The 17,261-nt window shown below is 39.9% G+C and overlaps 1 protein-coding gene across 50 annotated transcripts in view; it reads left to right on the top strand.

Annotated features, from left to right (window-relative positions):
* TTLL5 (tubulin tyrosine ligase like 5) overlaps positions 1-17,261 on the top strand; it is a 297,856-nt gene that overhangs the window by 35,632 nt on the left and 244,963 nt on the right. For all 50 annotated transcript variants that reach the window (XM_063793768.1, XM_063793745.1, XM_054666137.2 and 47 more), the window contains exons 7-9: positions 2,525-2,607; positions 10,368-10,437; positions 10,975-11,059. In XM_063793768.1, the coding sequence (XP_063649838.1) occupies positions 2,525-2,607; positions 10,368-10,437; positions 10,975-11,059 (238 nt within the window). The remainder of the gene's footprint in view (positions 1-2,524; positions 2,608-10,367; positions 10,438-10,974; positions 11,060-17,261) is intronic.

Here is a 17,261-nt window from a genome sequence, read left to right on the forward strand (position 1 = left end):
ACAGTCATCAGTGAAAAGACTCTTTTCTCCTCTTGTTCCTCATTCATCCCGTTTTCCTCCCCAGAGATGATCAGTGTTACTAGTTTTTTACATACCCTCTAGAGATATTCTTTGCATTTACTAGCAAATAACGTGTGTATATGAACAGATGGGCGTATATAACATACATTGCCCTGCACTTTGTTTTTTTCATTTAACAGGCTATCTTCAAGATCATTCCATATCAGTTCATTAATAATATTCTTGTTTTGTGTGTCTGCTTAATATTCCATTGTGTAGATTAGATGTCTGCAAACTATATCCCTTGAGTGAAATTGGTCTTCTGCCAGTTTTTGTGTGTCCCACAAGCTAAGAACCATTTTTAAATGGTTGGAAATAAATCAAAAGAAGAATAAAATTTTGTGGCATGTAGAAATCATATGAAATTCAGTGTTCCTACATAAAATTTTATGTAAACAGCCACACCCCTTTGCTTACATATTGTTTATGGCTACTTTCAAGCTACAATTGCAGAGTTAGGTACTGCCACAGAAACTGCATGGCCTGCAAAGCCTAAAATATTTATTCTCTGGCTTTTTACAAAAATAGTTTGCCGACCCTTCATATAGATGCATTGTAGTGTATTTAATTAATATTTTGCTGTTATAACACAGCATTGAAAATCTTATATATGCAATATTTTACACATGTGTGAGTAGAACTAGAGGATATAGTTCTAGAGGTAGAATTGCTCACAGAGTTTTAAATTCTGTGCGGCACATTAAATTTTTTCTGATTCTGTTAATTCTGCATCAAGGGAAAAGGCAGAGGAAGATGGGGGAGAGTGGACAAAAGATCTCTTTCTTTCCTCCTGCTGAAATGGTTTGTGGCATTGACAAAGTCAAGTTTGTGTGGGAGGCTTTGAAGAGACTGGCTCATGTCAGAGGGAGAGGAAAGAAAAGGAGACAAGTAGTTGCTGGCAAGTCATCTGGGAAAAGGAGCTGAGCCTAGAGAGCTCCTTCTGAAGACCTGCCTGGTATAGGCCCAAATGCAGGGTGGAGGGAAGTGTGCAAAACTTCAGGACTCCAGTATCTGAAAGTCTTGTTCTGATACTGGAGCCCTAGAAAAGAACTTGCCTCTTAATAGGTCCAACCAGAAGAACAGAAACTATAGGGAACTTTCTTAGGTTTATGCTGTTGTATTCTAGATAAACTGGGACTGATATCTTGGTGCACAGCAACCTAGGCAATTTGGAAAAAGGAAGTCTTTGTGAGATCTGCTCAGAAACATTTGCATTTGCTTGATTTATTTCCCCACACTATTCCTTCCCTTTCTCTCTTCCTTCATTGAAGAAAAATACCAAAAACAAAAAATTCTCTCAATTTTTACCTTTCATCCCATCTCTGCTTTGAAACAGTACTGACTGCTGCCACCTGACGTATTTCATCAGAAGTGGAAGAGGCACAGCTGGGACCAGTGCTCTGTCTCCAGTCTGGGATGTGAGAATCAGTAGCACTGAGAGCTCTAGCCTGCTTCTCTCCCCTGACTTCTGACACTCCCTAAGTGGAAGACAGAGCTGCTTTTCCTCAGACCACTTGCAAGCCTCTGGGAGGCTTAGTGTCAGTTGTCTGCTTTCTCTTTTCATGATCCAAAGGGATTTAAAGTGTAAAGCTGAACCTGGGAAAGGAACAGGACAAATGGCACCTTTTAATCACTTGTAAATGATTGTCCTTCCTCTCCACTGGTACATTGCTTGATTTACAGTGAATTTTTTTTTAAGCTCGAGGAAATATTTAAGGAAAGTAGCTGTATTATAAGAACTAGATTTTGGCTTACATTGACACTGTTTGCCTAAGGTCCTTTAGTTAACAGACGTAAGCATTTCAAAGATTCATGATGATTCTTTGTGACAGTAATAGACTAACATCCAGATATTTGCCTTATTTTGTTTTCATCTTTTCATTCAAGAAAGAGGGGAGGCCGGGCATGGTGGCTTATACCTGTAATTCCGGCGCTTTGGGAGGCTGAGGTGGGAGGATTGCTTGAGGCCAGGAGTTGAAGACTAGCCTGGGCAACATAGAGAAACCCTGTCTCTACAAAAAGTTAAAAACAATTAGCTGGGCATGGTGGCCCATGCCTGTAGTCCCATCAACTCAGAAGGCTGAGGTAGGAGGACTGTTTGAGCCCCAGAGGTTGAGGGTGCAATAAGCTATGGAAGCACCACTGCACTCCAGCCTGGTCAACAGAGCAAAGACCCTGCCTTAAAAAAAAGAAAAGGAAAAGGGAAGAGGGGAAATGGTGGAAGAAATTACTATGGGAGTGATTTTGCTGTCCTCTTTTCTCCTCCCTCCTTCCCTCGCTCTATTTTTATTTTTAAGGCAAGTCCAAAAATACAGGTAATTTTAGTTACTGCCCAACACTTAGAAATTTGTAAGATTTTTGGGTTCCCTGAGTAGATAACCCTTTTTGAAAGTTGATATAATAAACTCAAGTTCATTCTTTTTCTTTGTTTCCTCTGTTTTTTATCTCCCAATATTTTGAGCAGATTCATATTCGAAGGACCGGGGACCTTGGATAGTAAAACCAGTGGCATCTTCTAGGGGGCGGGGCGTCTACCTGATCAACAATGTAAGTATGCAGCAGATGGCAAACCTCTCTCCTCACTTGTTCTTTCCTCCTTCACCCTTTGTATTGGTTACTAATATAGTTCCATTTCATTAAGAGCAGGTGTGCTCTTCTTAAATCTGCATTCAGAAGTGAGTTAAGGGTAGGTATAACTTGACTTGTTTGCCTTACTGGCAGGAATCTTCTGCACCAGCAGTTACTCCATGGCTAAAAAGACACTTGATCAGATTTTAGGGGAGGGCAACCTGTTGTGTCAGCAGAAAAGACGTACCTTTTCTGCTTTTAGCATATTGTGATGTTAATTCCTACACACCAAGTATTAATTGATAGCGTATGTGTTTAGCGTCTGTTGTGAGCAGAACTGTGGGTTCTGTTCTCAAGGTTATCAAACAAGTGAACCTTAATTTGATATGGTATCCTCGCTACTGCTGCTGCTTCTCCTTTCTCCTCCTTCCTTCCTCTTTCCTTTCCTCTTTCTGCCCTTCTTCGTCTCATTTCTCCTCTTTTTTCAAAAGCCAGCAATATCTTGATTCTTTGCAAAATTCTCATTAAAAGTTGTCTTAAATTGAATACATACACATGGTAAATAAAATCCCTACTGGTCTCACTCCCTGGACTTACAATAGTAGTTAGTAACTTTTGTTGATTTATATTTCTTTCATTGACATTACATTGTATTTGTTAATTCCCAGTTTGGCATTTATTGCATTTACATCATGTCCCACCCTCCCTTGCACATTTGTTTGATTAGTTTTTATGTTTATGTTTTAAACAATAATAGAATCTCTTCAGTAACTATGATTCAGTTTCTTTATTTTATCTATAAGTTGAGTAAAACATTTAAACTCAGTGGAAACCAACTCTTGGACTCCTAAAGGGGGAAATATTAGGATAGGTAGCTGGGCAGACATGAGCCGGGCATGAGAGGGCCCCCGCTACCACCAAGGAGTGTCAGGTGATCATCAGGTGATGGTCAGGCAGTTGTTAAACTGGTCTCTCTAAAATAATAATTGATAGCAGCAGATGCCAGGGAAAGGCAGGCTCCCAACAAATAGAAAACACCTGAAGCTGGTGATCAGCCATTTCCCAGTAAGATCTCAGGAGTTGGGCGAGTAGGCTCAAGCATGTGCCCTAAGAAGCAAAATGATGGAGTTTAACTGGTATATGACCTTCCTCTAGGAACACTCGACTGGTAAGGCAAAAACACTTCAAATGAGCACGTGCACAGCTGCAGCCAACACACTGTGTATGAGGCCCCTCTCAAGTGCTGGCAGGCCACTGCACATGCAGACAGCTTACCCCATGGAAAAATCAAGGGAGGAGAGATGCAAAACCCCGGAAGCATGCCAACATATAAAACCCCAAGTCTAAGGTGAAACAGGCACTTGGGTCTCTCAAGTTGTCGGCTTGGCCCTCTTCCACATGTACTTTACTTCCTTTCATTTCTGCTCTAAAACTTTTCAATAAATGTTCACTCCTGCTCTAAAACTTGCCTTGGTCTCTCACTCTGCCTTATGCCCTCAGACAAATTCTTTCCTGCAAGGAGGCAATAAGTGAGTTGCTGCAGACCCACCCATATGGATTTGCTGTTGCCGCTGACAGACTTTGGGATTCTGAAATTTAACCAGGATTTAGGCCTGGACCAGTTTTTTATTCTTCCTCCTGGATATTTGGCAGGCATTTTCAGTCTGGAAACTGGTGTTTTTCTTTAAGGAAAGTTATCTTCTTATTTGTCTCTGCTTTTAGAACTCTTTTTTGAGGCATTCTAGATCTTTCCTCCATGTTAACTTTTCTCTCATTTTTAATTCTTTTCCCATCTTCTAGATCACAGGTTGAGGTTTATCCATTTTATTATTCATTCATCTACTGTATTTTTATATTGGGTATCATAGGTTGATTTCCAGAAACTCATATTCTGATTTGCTTTATTTTTATTTACAAATAACAACCTTTTGTTGCATAATGGATGCAGTTTGCCTGCCTGTCCTTCTGAGGATACCAAAGGAAATTTTTGTAAAGTTCTCTTCTGTCCTTGAATTTTATTGGGATTGTCTTTTCCCCTGCTATTGGATTTTCTCAGCTTTGATGATCCTTACATGTTGGACCACATTTGTGAACAAAAGACTAGACTGAATGAAACTGGCCGCTGGTCTGGGTTTCTACTGTGGTTGTGTAGGACTCTTTTCCTAATATCTTCTCCCTGGAAGAGGCTGACTGTGAATTTTGTGTAAGGGCAAAACATGTTGACTCTCAGGCTTTACTTTAGGTGGACGTGGTGAGAAGCACTCCCCTTCCACCTTGCCAAAATAAAGTGGGCCAAATTGTGAATGCAGAGGAAGATTTTGGTGATCTCCCTCTTGGGCAGAGCTACCTTTCTTTTCCTTTTTGTGTGTACTGGGGATAAGGTAGCCTCAAGTTCTACTCTTCTCTATCAGATTTCTGCACCCACACATCTCCTGGCCTCACTGTTCCAAATGCTGTTTGTTAATTATCTGATTCTAATTCCTTGGCTGATCCCTGAGCTTCATGTTTGTTGAGTACAAGCTTGGAAATTTGCAGGAGCCTCCTTGGGAAGGTCACTCTTATCTCTTTTGGACTTTTCTGGCTTCTTTTACTTTTTCCTAGCTTTGATATCATTTCATTCTTTTGAAAATATTCTTTCTGTCCTTCCACTGGAACTCTGGAAGGGCAGGGGTAGGTAGATGTGTTGTATGTGGGACCAGAACCCTATCTTAAATTCCCCACTTGTCTTTTCACATTGAGCTGTTTGCCATATGTGTAGAAACTAACTTTCTGAGGGATCTTTCACATTGGAAAGTCCTTAAATTCAGTCTGGACTCAAAACAGTACCGTAAACAATGATGGCCAGACCCTTCATGCCAAAGAAATATAGGATCTGGTTTTGATAGAGCAACTGCTACAGCCCCAGGCATTGGCTGCAACTTCTGTTACCTGGCCTAGGCCACTCTGGAGGCCTTTTACCCTGAGTCTCCTGTGACATAAGGCCATGGTCATATGCCTTGGCTCTGTCTCCTCTTGTCTCTGCTCTGACGTTGGTGTTGAAGGCCCCTCTCCAACAGCTTTTCCTTCAGCTCTGTGCCAGGAGCTCCAGTGTTGTTTGAATCTCATAGACGGCACTAGTTTGGGTTTAGGTTTTAGCTGCCAAATGGAATTGCTATTGAAAGTCAGCTATGGTACAAGTTTGCTTTTTATTTTCTTAGATATGAGTCAAAAAGAATAGGATCTATTCCCAGCTCATCTGGGACTTTTTTCTTTTGGAATGCTTTTTTGCCCTAGTGATTTGTTATTTTAAAGCTAGCATCATAAAGGATAGAAAAGTTAAACTTTCCTTGGTGGAGCCGAGAACCCTGCGCCCTAACTCTTCCCTGGATGCCGAATCTCAGCGGGGTGACATGTCTTTAGAGAATGTGTTTGGCAGGCTATGTAAGAGTCTTTTTCTCCCTCCCACCTCTCCCTGGGCTGAATCCCTTGAGACCCCCTGCATAGATCAAAGTACTTGGCAGGACCTTTTGCCTTCCCCCTCCCTCTTTGTGAAGCTTTGGAATGAGTCTGATTCTTTTAGGTATTTAGTGGAAGTGCCAGACAGAAGCCTGGGAAGATGCCAGGAGGCATGAGGGGAGCTGGCAACATGCGGACATAATGGGAAAATACTCCTGTTTTACCCCAAAACTGGAATTTTACCACCTTTTACCCAGACCTGCAAACCATGTTGTTAATACTCTTCTCTCTCCTTACACAAAAGGCATAACCATCCCCTCTTTTCCATGCCTGGATCCTTTCCCATGGAATATGTGACCCATTAGCCAACTGGATGAAGTAACTCTTTCCAAGGCTGCTGCCTGCTTTCCTTTTAGATTTAAGCAGGAGGGTGAGGAGAGGGAATGCTGAGGCGGAGGGTCTGGGAGCAGAACTAATGTGAGTGAGTGAGGGATTTAGGCAGTGGGGATGGAGTTGGTGTGAGGGCCAAATGAAAATATCTTCCCCTCTCTTCCCACTGGAGTGAGAGGGCCACTTACTAAAACTTCCCTATAGTAGTCATAACCTTTTGGAAACTCTCTGCAAATAGCAACTTTTACCATTACGAGAACGAGATAAAGGATAGCAAAAGCATCACTTTTATGTAACACTGAAAAGAGAAGTGTGGACCACAGATGGAAACATCTCGGTTGGCTAACGTGGTCTCATAAGGATGTGCTCTTTAGAAATACAGCATAAAGGAACAAAGCTGTGTTTGCTCCACTCCTTCAGTAACCATGACTAAATGCCATATTTTCCCAATTTAGTATATTCAAATCAAGGAGGGGAAAGAATGGGTGTTTTCTGATTAAGGTATGAATTTGATTATGGAAGTCAAGTTTACTCATTCTTGTCTCACACATGATCCATGGGAAATACAGTATTGATACATTCTCTGAGACTTTAACATGTTAGGAGAGTGTTAGGTCACTCTAGTCCCTCCTATATTCGTGAATATAATTCTGTACTCTCTTGTTTCTGTTTGTTTATGTGTTTTTATCTTAGGTTCCCTTTGTTTTTCTCATTGCTCAACAAGTATTTCAGGAGTGCCTACTGTGTTGTCACTCCTTAAAAGCTTTTGAGAAATTCTCCTAATTATTATGTATCTCCTAATTTTCATAATAGTACCACTCAGTACTCTGAGTAGAATGGCATGCAGCAGGTAGTGATGAATGCTGTTGAGCTGTGGGACTTTGTAATTAGAACCACATATATTCTGTTAAGTATGCAGTAATAATAACTAATGTTTATTGAGCCTACCACTGTCCTTTCTAAACATAATCTCACTTAATCCATGTATGAACCCTATGAGGTAGTTATTATTTCCTTAATAAGTGGTAGAGTCAAGGTTGTAACTCAGGTCCAGATGATTCCAGCATAGACACTCTTAACCACTATATCATTCTCCTTTACAATGACTTAACAGATACCATGAGCTTTAACCTTAAGGTCCATTTAGAAAGATACGTTTCCAGCCAGGCGCAGTGGCTCATGCCTGTAATCCCAGCACTTTGGGAGGCCAAGGCGGGCATATCACTTGAGGCCAGGAGTTTGAGACCAGCCTGGCCAACATGGTGAAACCCCGTCTCTACTAAAAATACAAAAATTAGCTGGGTATGGTGGTAGGTGTCTGTAATCCCAACTACTGGGGAGGCTGAGGCAGGGCAGTTGCTTGAACCTAGGAAGTGGAGGTTGCAGTGAGCTGAAATAACACCATTGGACTCCAGCCTGGGCGAAGAAATGAGATGCTGTCTTAGAAAAGAAAGATGTGTTTCCAACTTGCCCAACAATTCACATTCCTACTTCAGCATTCTTTGGGAGGCAGTTTGAGCTTTGAATTGGAATAATTAGAAATGAGTTAACTGGGGATTGATGAAAGGAAACAGGCTTGAAGATATCAAAAAGTTTTTCTTAGTTGCTCTTCAGTCTGTAACGCTGTGCAAAGCAACTATACCCAAACCTTTCTTTTCTTCTGGGAGTCTACAGTTTAATTCCCAATGCGGATAGAAGTGAGGGATAAAGACAATAGAACACATAGTAAAGTTACCTAAATATTGTAAGGGTTTGTGTTACGTGTAACTCAAAGGATAAATGTGTATGGTGAGCAAGGGAGGAGAGGAAATGGGCATGGGCGTTAGATGTGTCATGGAATGATGACCACTATCAGCATATTCTCTGCTGTGGAGAAAAGTTGGGTGGGTAGATATTTATTGTAGCCTATAGGTTCTACTCAGTAGGAAGAGAGCTGCGATTGTTTGATTTTACGTTTACAACATAGCCTGCAGCTGTACAGTGATTGCATCAATTCTCATTGAGCAGATTCAAAATGGAGATAGTACTTATGAGAAGCTGATCAAGAAATGTAAGGGAGTCAGGAAATGGTATGGATGATGAAGTTCATTAGGGATGAATCAGTAATGATGTCATTGTGTTCCTATGATGCGTAGAGATGGGTTGTGAAAGCTGTGTTCTGACTTTGAGATAGCAGCAGTGGGAAATGAGAGAGGAATCTCATTCTGACTTCAGAGCTGCTCATACTGGTTGTGTATAATGTTATAGGTCACAAAATTATCATATGAAAAACAGTAGTAGTATTGAGGGTAGGAAATGCATTGTTATAAAGACGAACTTTTGAATTTGGGGGACAATTAAATTTGAGAGCAGAATATCGGGAAGAGGTAAGAATAAAGCCTAAAAGCGAAGCCTGTGAGGAAGACTCCCTGGATTCCGTTGCTGCTCTATTGCTTATTAGCTCCGTGACTTTGAGCAGGTCCCTAACCCACTCTGATTCTTTTTTAATCTATAAAATGTGGATGGTGATATACCTGCCTCATGGGGTTGGGTGAGGATTAAATGAAATAATCCTGTGAACAGACTTAGAACAGCACTTGGCACATCCACGTGTTTAGTACATTTGTTAAATTTTGTGTGTGCAAATGTTGATGGTTATTTCTGTTGCCTTTACTGTAGCTATTATCAACCTAATTATTATCACTACCACTTCCCTTTTGGAGCCCTTTTGTCCTACATGGATTGTGGTGACTTCCAGCTTTATCTAATCACATGTGAAGGTTTTTTTTTTTTCTCCCAGATATTTTAATCTTGCTGTTCCTTAATCTAGAATCCACAATAATTTCCTGCTTCCCACCATGCTAAATATAAACTCCCTTTGCCAGGGGTTCAGATCCCTTTGTCAGTAGGGTACCTCCCTCCTCATTGTTTAACCATGTCTTTCATAATTTCCCAGTTCAGTCTTTTAGCCCCAGGTCTGTGAATCGGCCCACCCTCCTTTCTACTGGGCTTGGTGCGTGCCATCTTCTGATGATGGGCTCCTTTCTTCTCCACCATGTGCTTCCCAGCCTTCACTCATTTCTGCATCTACTCTTCTGGGACAAGTCTTCCCTGACTGGTCCCACCTGATTGGTCTGCACTTTAACTTTGTAACCTGGCATCTTGTATTTATAGAAATGCTGCTTTGTGTTCTTTTAAATTCTATATTTTGCTGTTCCTCTACCTAAATATTAAACTTTTCAGGGATAGGGATTTACTGAATCTTAAATCTGCCAGGCAGAGATCATATGTGTTATGTTCATCATGGTATCCCCAGTGCCATATGCAGTGTCCACAGTACTTTTCTATTTATTGTATAAACAACTGTTTTTCATTGAAGAAATCTTTTAAAGACCTTATTCACTCTTTGCATACAGTTGCTTAGCAAATACCCTTAAGTGAATCAATTAAACACCTATCTCATTTTACAGAGAAAATGCTAGGATCCATTGTGGATCTGTAAATTCTCCAAACATGTTAATGAAAGCCTTCATTTAAGAATAGTAGTAGTATTTTTAAATTTCCATTATACTTCAGGGAGAAAGCAAGTTTTCATTTATTTTTAAAGTGGCTCTTATTTTCTTGGCAGGTAACTATTTAATATCATGTATATACATCTTTAAGGCTATTAGGCTTATTTATTTATTTATTTATTTATTATTATGTGAGAGGTACTGTGTAAATTTATTTTTCCTGCATCATAATTGGATGCCTATAGTGTTATAGAAGTGATATTATATGGCCAACTGAATATATGGGTACCTTGGAGGAAACTTTAACCAGAATTTTAGTTTTCCACCTTACCATTTCTTTAAAGGTTAAGAACTTTGCTCCCTTATTTTAAATTAGGATTCCTGTGTATTTCTATTCTTTCATTCTTTCTCTTTACTCAATAGCCAAACCAGATCTCCCTGGAAGAGAACATTCTGGTCTCCCGTTACATTAACAACCCCCTGCTCATAGATGGTGAGTTGTGATTAGGCCCTTGACCAAATTGGGCCAGATTTTTGCTAAACTTTTTAAGCTTTTCGTAGCCTTCTCTAGTAAGTCTTTATTATACTGTTGTGAAATTCTTGACATGTGTGGCTCCAGAAAGGCAGCAGGTTCCTTACCTATCTCACGGGATTTATCTGAAGGTGAGATGAGACAATATAAGAGAAAGTGCTTTATAGGTTATATAGTAATATATGTATGAAAATTGTGCAGTAATTAATATATATGAAAATGACATACACATATGCATTATATATACATTACAGTTATATTAATGTATATATACATTATACGGTTTTTATTATGTACTATATACATAATATGTATACAGTACAATTATATAGTATAATTATTAGTTATCCTCCAAAGTCAAGGTGTGTGAGCAGTGTGTGTTTCATGTGGAGAGGAGGAATGTTCTTTCTTTCATGTTTCTTGGTTTCGTTGTTTATTCTGTAACAGGAAACAAATGAACTTAGTTTTTTTTTGTGAATACAAACTTTTTTTTTTTAGATTTCAAGTTTGACGTGCGCCTCTATGTGCTCGTGACTTCCTATGATCCTCTTGTCATCTATCTCTATGAAGAAGGATTGGCTAGGTAAGAAGCTGTTTGGGGGTGAAGGGGTTGGGTGGGTATATTAAGAGTGGATCCATTAACAAGTTTATTAAATCAGATCATGCTATTTTTACTTGTCATTACTGCTTACAGATGCAATCCACCTCCTCAACTGCTGTGCTCTGTAACATCAAAGCCAGTATGCCTAAAAAGAACTTCAGAAATTAGGCTTATTTGTCTGTAGTCTCACTGCATGTCCACACATAAGGTGTGTAAACATCTTCCCCAGCACTGATCCAGGGTCACATGGTATTTTCCTGCAGTGACAATTGTTATGAAGCTCCTAGGATATTAAGATAATTTGCTGTTGTTCTTCAGGATAGATGTAGAAAGAAAAATAAAATCCTAGCTGTATTTGCCTATTATATGCCAGGCATTTATTTTCATCCTCGCAACAACCTTTTAGTTGATGCATTTTTGCAGTTGAGGAAACAGATTTAGAGGTGGGAGAAGTGGAATGGGGATTTGACCTCATGGATCTGACTCCAGAGCTCAGGGCTCAGACAATTTCATGCCGTCTCATATTTGGAAGGTATTAATTGAGGGTTTTTTTTTTTTCCTTAACATGCAAGTTACTTTACAGTGGTTGTACATACATTGTTATCTTTTTGTTAAGGTGCTTTTTTTTGTTTGTTTTTGAGATGGCGTGATCTCGGCTCACTGCAAGCTCTGCCTCCAGGTTCACGCCATTCTCCTGCCTCAGCCTCCTGAGTAGCTGGGACAACAGGTGCCCCCCACCATGCCTGGCTAATGTTTTGTATTTTTAGTAGAGACGAGGTTTCACCGTGTTAGCCAGGATGGTCTCAATCTCCTGACCTCGTGATCCGCCTGCCTCAGCCTCCCAAAGTGGTGGGATTACAGCTGTGAGCCACCACACCTGGCCTGTTGAGGTGCTTTCTAAGTTTTAAGGTAATGTGACTTACAAGATTAAGTTCAAGTTGTTATATTTTGAAGTTTTGTTTCCTCCAGCCACAGAATTTTACAGGTAATTGTTTTCATAAACTCTTTAAATTGTTTAAAATAAGTATGTAACTACTATGCTGTGTTCTTCCCCCCAACAAAACTAAATTTTTGTATTAGCCAACTAGTTTGCCCTGAAGTTCTTTTTATGCGTAGTGCCTTTGATATAGAGCAGGGGTGTCCAATCTTTTGGCTTCCCTGGGCCACATTGGAAGAAGAATTGTCTTGGGCCATACATAAAATACACTAACAATAGCTGATGAGCTTAAAAAAAATTGCAAAAAACTCATAATATTTTAAGAAACTTTATAAATTTGTGTTGGGCCACATTCAAAGCTGTCCTGGGCTGTATGCAGCCTGTGGGCCTCAGGTTGGACAAGCTTGTTATAAAGCATAGCAGTTTAGGAGGTGATTTGCATCTGTGAGTGGTCACGACAAGCTAAAAAAGCCTGGTCTGTGTATGTTTCTGTATTTTAGAAAATGCAATTGGAAGATGGGAAATACCATGGATAAAAGAAGGCTACCTATTTATGTACAGGTGCTTTGACAAATATTATTGTACTCTGACAACTATTATTTTAGAATGGTCTTTTAATGATTTTAGAGACTTAGTTTTTTTCAAATGTATCCTATGACTTGAAATCAGTGAGAGCAGACTAACCAAACCTTCTCGCTGGTGGAGCTCTGTGTTCCGTTCGCCTCTAGGTGGCAGTGACAGCATTTATAAGTCCTGTCATATTCTTAAGTGAGATTTTGAGTTTGAGCCCTGGGAACATTGGAGACTACCAAAACTCCCTAGTTCTGGCCTCTTCCTTGAAAATTGAGAAAGGGAAGAACTGAAACATCTCGCAGTTATTAGATAAAGGGCTGGACCAGGCATCTGAACATGAGCTGACTACTAGCTCTAATCAGGTTTTTATAGGAAAGAAATTGTCGATAATATTTGTAGACACACGTGCTCTCACGTTTTGAAGTATCACTTACAAAATTAGGTATAAAAGCCTATTCCTGGCCAGGCGTGGTGGCTCACACCTGTAATCCTAGCACTTTGGGAGGCTGAGATGGGAGGATTGCCTGAGGCCAGGAGTTCAAGACCAGTTTGGGCAACATTGTGAGACCCCATCTCATTAAAAAAAAAAAAAAAAAAAAAAAAAAAGAGCAAGAAAAAGCCTATTCCCTATATTATTTAGAACAAAATGATGGTAAAATACAGTCCTGACTTCTCAGATATGCAAGGTGCTGAGGATTTTCAGCTTTATAATTTGAGACTTCTGAGCTTTCTCTCTTTTGTGTTATGAGTTTCATCATTCTCCTTCCTCTGCTCATCCTCACCTTAACTTCTCTCCTGTGTCAAGTTTTAGAAACTGATTATGTCCTGCCAAAAATTGGACTTTGGGAATAGAGAAAAGAGATGGAGGTTGTGCTTCACTGTTTCTCAAGGACATCATACCAATATGTTTTGCTTAATATTCCAAAGATATTTTCACCTACAATATTAACAGCCCTCTCTATGGGTAAAATTTGGCATAATTTTAAGACCTTTCTGGTTCAGAGCACAACATGAGAACAACAGTACCAATGTTTATTATAGAATTTACTACAAATATGCAAGTGCTTTGGCTACTGGTTGTGTGTTGGAAGTCAGAATCTACTGAATTAAGTATAACCCTTTTGCTTCCAGCAGAAACAAAAAAATTTATACACACACACACACACACACACACACACACACACGCAATGGATGTTTTTTCTCAGAATAATTAGAAAAACAGCTTTTAAAAAACTCAGACCAAGTAGAACCAGAAAGCCACATGAATTTTCAGGGCTTTGGTTAGGTTTACCTGAAAGTGTAGGTGAATATAAAAGCTTTATCAAAGCTTTACAAAAGCATAACGCATGGCAATATGATGCGCTGTTTGCGGGAGTCCTGCGAGGGCACATTGTTCCGTGCAGTAATTTCAATGTGCCTAAGTTCTTGTGTCTTCACTAATTATGTATCTTGACATTCACTTGCTTTGTTGTAACCCTCAGAGTCTGTTCAACTATGTCGATAGTCTGTAGCATCTCCAGATCTGCAGCTTTTAGTTATCTTGGGCCACATGTAATTTATGTAGACATAACTGAAGATCATCAGTTTGGGATGAGATTATTGGGTTACGTTGAGGCTCAACAAGAAAAACCATAATCTTTCCTAAAGAGACGGAACAGGAGGCAAATACAATTCATTTCCTTCTTTAGAAATGAATTCCCTTACACCCTATCACTTCTGTTTTGGACCTCAAATTAATACTAGGCGACAGAAAGATTGAATTCATTTCACAAGACAGTTTTGTGATATAAGTTATTTTGTGTAAAATTTTTTAACACAAAATTAAATTCGTGAAAACCCTAGTTTCTGTATAGATGAGTGTTTTCAGTTGTCCTTATTGTTTTATTAACATAAGAAGTGGGAGAGCTCTCACTGTTTTCTCATGTGTGGGTATAGTATTGAAGAAGTGTTGCAATTGTCCCCCTGGTATTTGGGTGCAGCTTTTTGTGATTCCCACAGTAGCCCTCAGAGGTCCCCTGTGCTTTTGAATTTTTCTTGCATGTTGCTGTTTTGCACCACCAGGGGACACTCAGTTTCCACAGAGGGGTGCTATGCTCTACCAAAATGGTGCAGATTCTTTTTCCTGTCAGGGGTGGACTCCAAAAAGATTTTGTCCTGGATTTTACAGCTTTAGGTGGATCCAGTATTGGGTTTAGATGAGTTGACAGAGCCCTTTCTGAGATGAAGCTAATAGCCAGATTTTCACTGAAACAGGAAAAATAAAAAGTTCAAAAAAAAAAAAACAAAATGGAGTTAAAAACTAAATATGTTGCCAGAGACCCAAAGATAGGCAGCTCTAGCAACTTGGGGGGCATGCAAGTACCCATCCAGGGAGCTGAGTTCCACCCATGCGGCGGAGGTGGGAAGAGAGGATTCTGGGAAGGTCCCGGTTGGAACGGCCTTTTTTCTGCCTCAGCCATATTATTCAGTGGAAATTCAGAAAAGACCCCAAAACATTTGTGGTGCCTTTCGCTTTCTCCCCACCCCCAGTTCCTTCTTCAGTAGCCTTCCTTGCTAATTAACACTGGCTCCGCAGGGATATTTACCTTTTCTCTGCTGGATTCCTGTGGTTTTGAAAGAATTCAGGTACTTGCTGGTTGCCAAGGAATTCAGATTACCTCACAGGCTGCACACTGTCCAGAATCTGCCACAGCAGCAAGTAGGGGGAAGAGACACCAACAAGGGGGAGAAAACCCTTTCCAGTGCTCATTGTCACCCTCCCTGGCAGGCCCTTGCTGTTTGTGAAGTTTGAGTCATTTCTGGCTCTAAAGACAAGGGATCAGGCTGGTAATCCCCTCCCAGACGGCTCTGTAGGGCGCTGCCTAGTCACTGCAGCGCTTTGGCAGTCTCCCGGCTGCAGCTGGTTGACAGCAGATCAGAGAGCTCTTGGGCCTCTTGTTCTCTTCCATAAGATTTTTCTGGGTCAGGCCAGGATGAAACCCAGTGGCTCCTGGCAAGGCTGCCTGAGGTGCTGTCTCTTCATTGTCCAGGCCTCTCTGACTCAAAATGCCTACACCTGTTGAAGGATAACTCATGTGCCACAGCGAGGTCGAGGCTGGCCTTCTCTTTTCTTGGTACATTTGTAGTGAATGTTTGTCAGAAAATATAACTACCAAAGAGGATGTTAAGCTTCTACATCTAGAATGCCTGTGACTCTGACCATAAGAAGATATTGGTATCAAAAAAAAGTTTTTAAGAAAACAGCAGGACAAAAAAAAAAAAAAAAGAACATGTGGGGTCATATTCTTAGTAGAACAAACTGGTTTTTGAACAGGGGAAGAGAGTTTAAAAGATCCCACTAACTCTCTGCTTTCCTTCTTGTTTTGGTTCCATATTGGTAAAGATCTTGGAGCAAGCAACTCCAGTGCAGTTTCAGTTAATGTTTGCCAAGTCCCTACCATATGCCAAACATTGAAATCTTTTCTCCACACAGACATTCAGACTTTTAGACAAATTATCTTGATTCTCTTGATCAAATTATCTTGATCACTATCTTGATTCTCAGTGAGAAACATTAGAAAGTGAAAAGGAAATGTAACTTGTGATTTAAAAATTTATTGTCAAAATAAAGATATTGTCCAAAACAATTCATATTTGTTTTCAGTGTGGTTAAAAAGGGGGGAGGGGGTGGCAAATAGTTCTATATTCATCAATAGGCTGCAAAATAGTACCTAGGGTTTCAAATTTAGCAAAGAAAGTAGGAACTCTCCCACCTTTTGTTAGCTTAAAGGTCAAGGCCTTAAAGGTCTGTCATGAGAACTTTCCTAAATCTTGATCTCATTAAGAGGGAGATACAAGACTCCATCGTGTAAATTTTGGTCTACATTAGGATAAGTGTGGTCATGTAGTCATGTGCTTTATAACAATGGGCAAGGAAGGACCACATATACTATGGTATCCCATAAGATTGTAATGGAGCTGAAAAATTTCTGTCGCCTAGTGACATTGTAACATCATAACACAATGTATTACTTTTTCTATGTTTAGATACACAAATACTTACCGTTGTGTTCCAGTTGCCTACAGTATTCAGTATAGTACAATGCTGTACAGGTTTGTAGCCTACAAGCAAGAGGCTGTATTATCTATCCTAGGTGTGTAGTAGGCTATACCATCCAGGTTTGTGTAAATACGCTCTATGATGTTCACACAACGATGAAATTGGCCTATCAATGCATTTCTCAGAGCATATCCCCATTGTTAAGTGACGAATGGTTGTATGTGCAAACTTGGTCCTGGGGTACCTAGTAAATAGTGCTCTTTTAGGTTTTTGTTAATAGAGAAATTGTGTTGAAACTTCAGACCTAGAGAAGATGAAATTTGATAATATGTGATGGTCTAAATCAAAGGTCACTAACATAAATGCTCACAAGTACATTCACTGAAGGAAGAGTGGAGACTGGAGAATGGAGAGTACATGTCTCATCTAAAGGCATTTACTATTTAGTGCCAGCAGCTGATACTGGTATTGCCAGATCTGGTTTGTTAAGTGAGGCTTGAACATGTAGATTTTTACTGTGAAACAAAGCACTTTTTTACACTTTTAATTTTGAAACCGTTTTGAACTTATAGAGTTGTCAGAGCTGTAAGAATTATATGAAAAATTACCTTTTACCCTATGTCTAGAGATCTCAT

This window comes from Pan troglodytes, chromosome 15, assembly GCF_028858775.2.
Source record: "Pan troglodytes isolate AG18354 chromosome 15, NHGRI_mPanTro3-v2.0_pri, whole genome shotgun sequence".
Classification (NCBI taxonomy): domain Eukaryota; kingdom Metazoa; phylum Chordata; class Mammalia; order Primates; family Hominidae; genus Pan; species Pan troglodytes.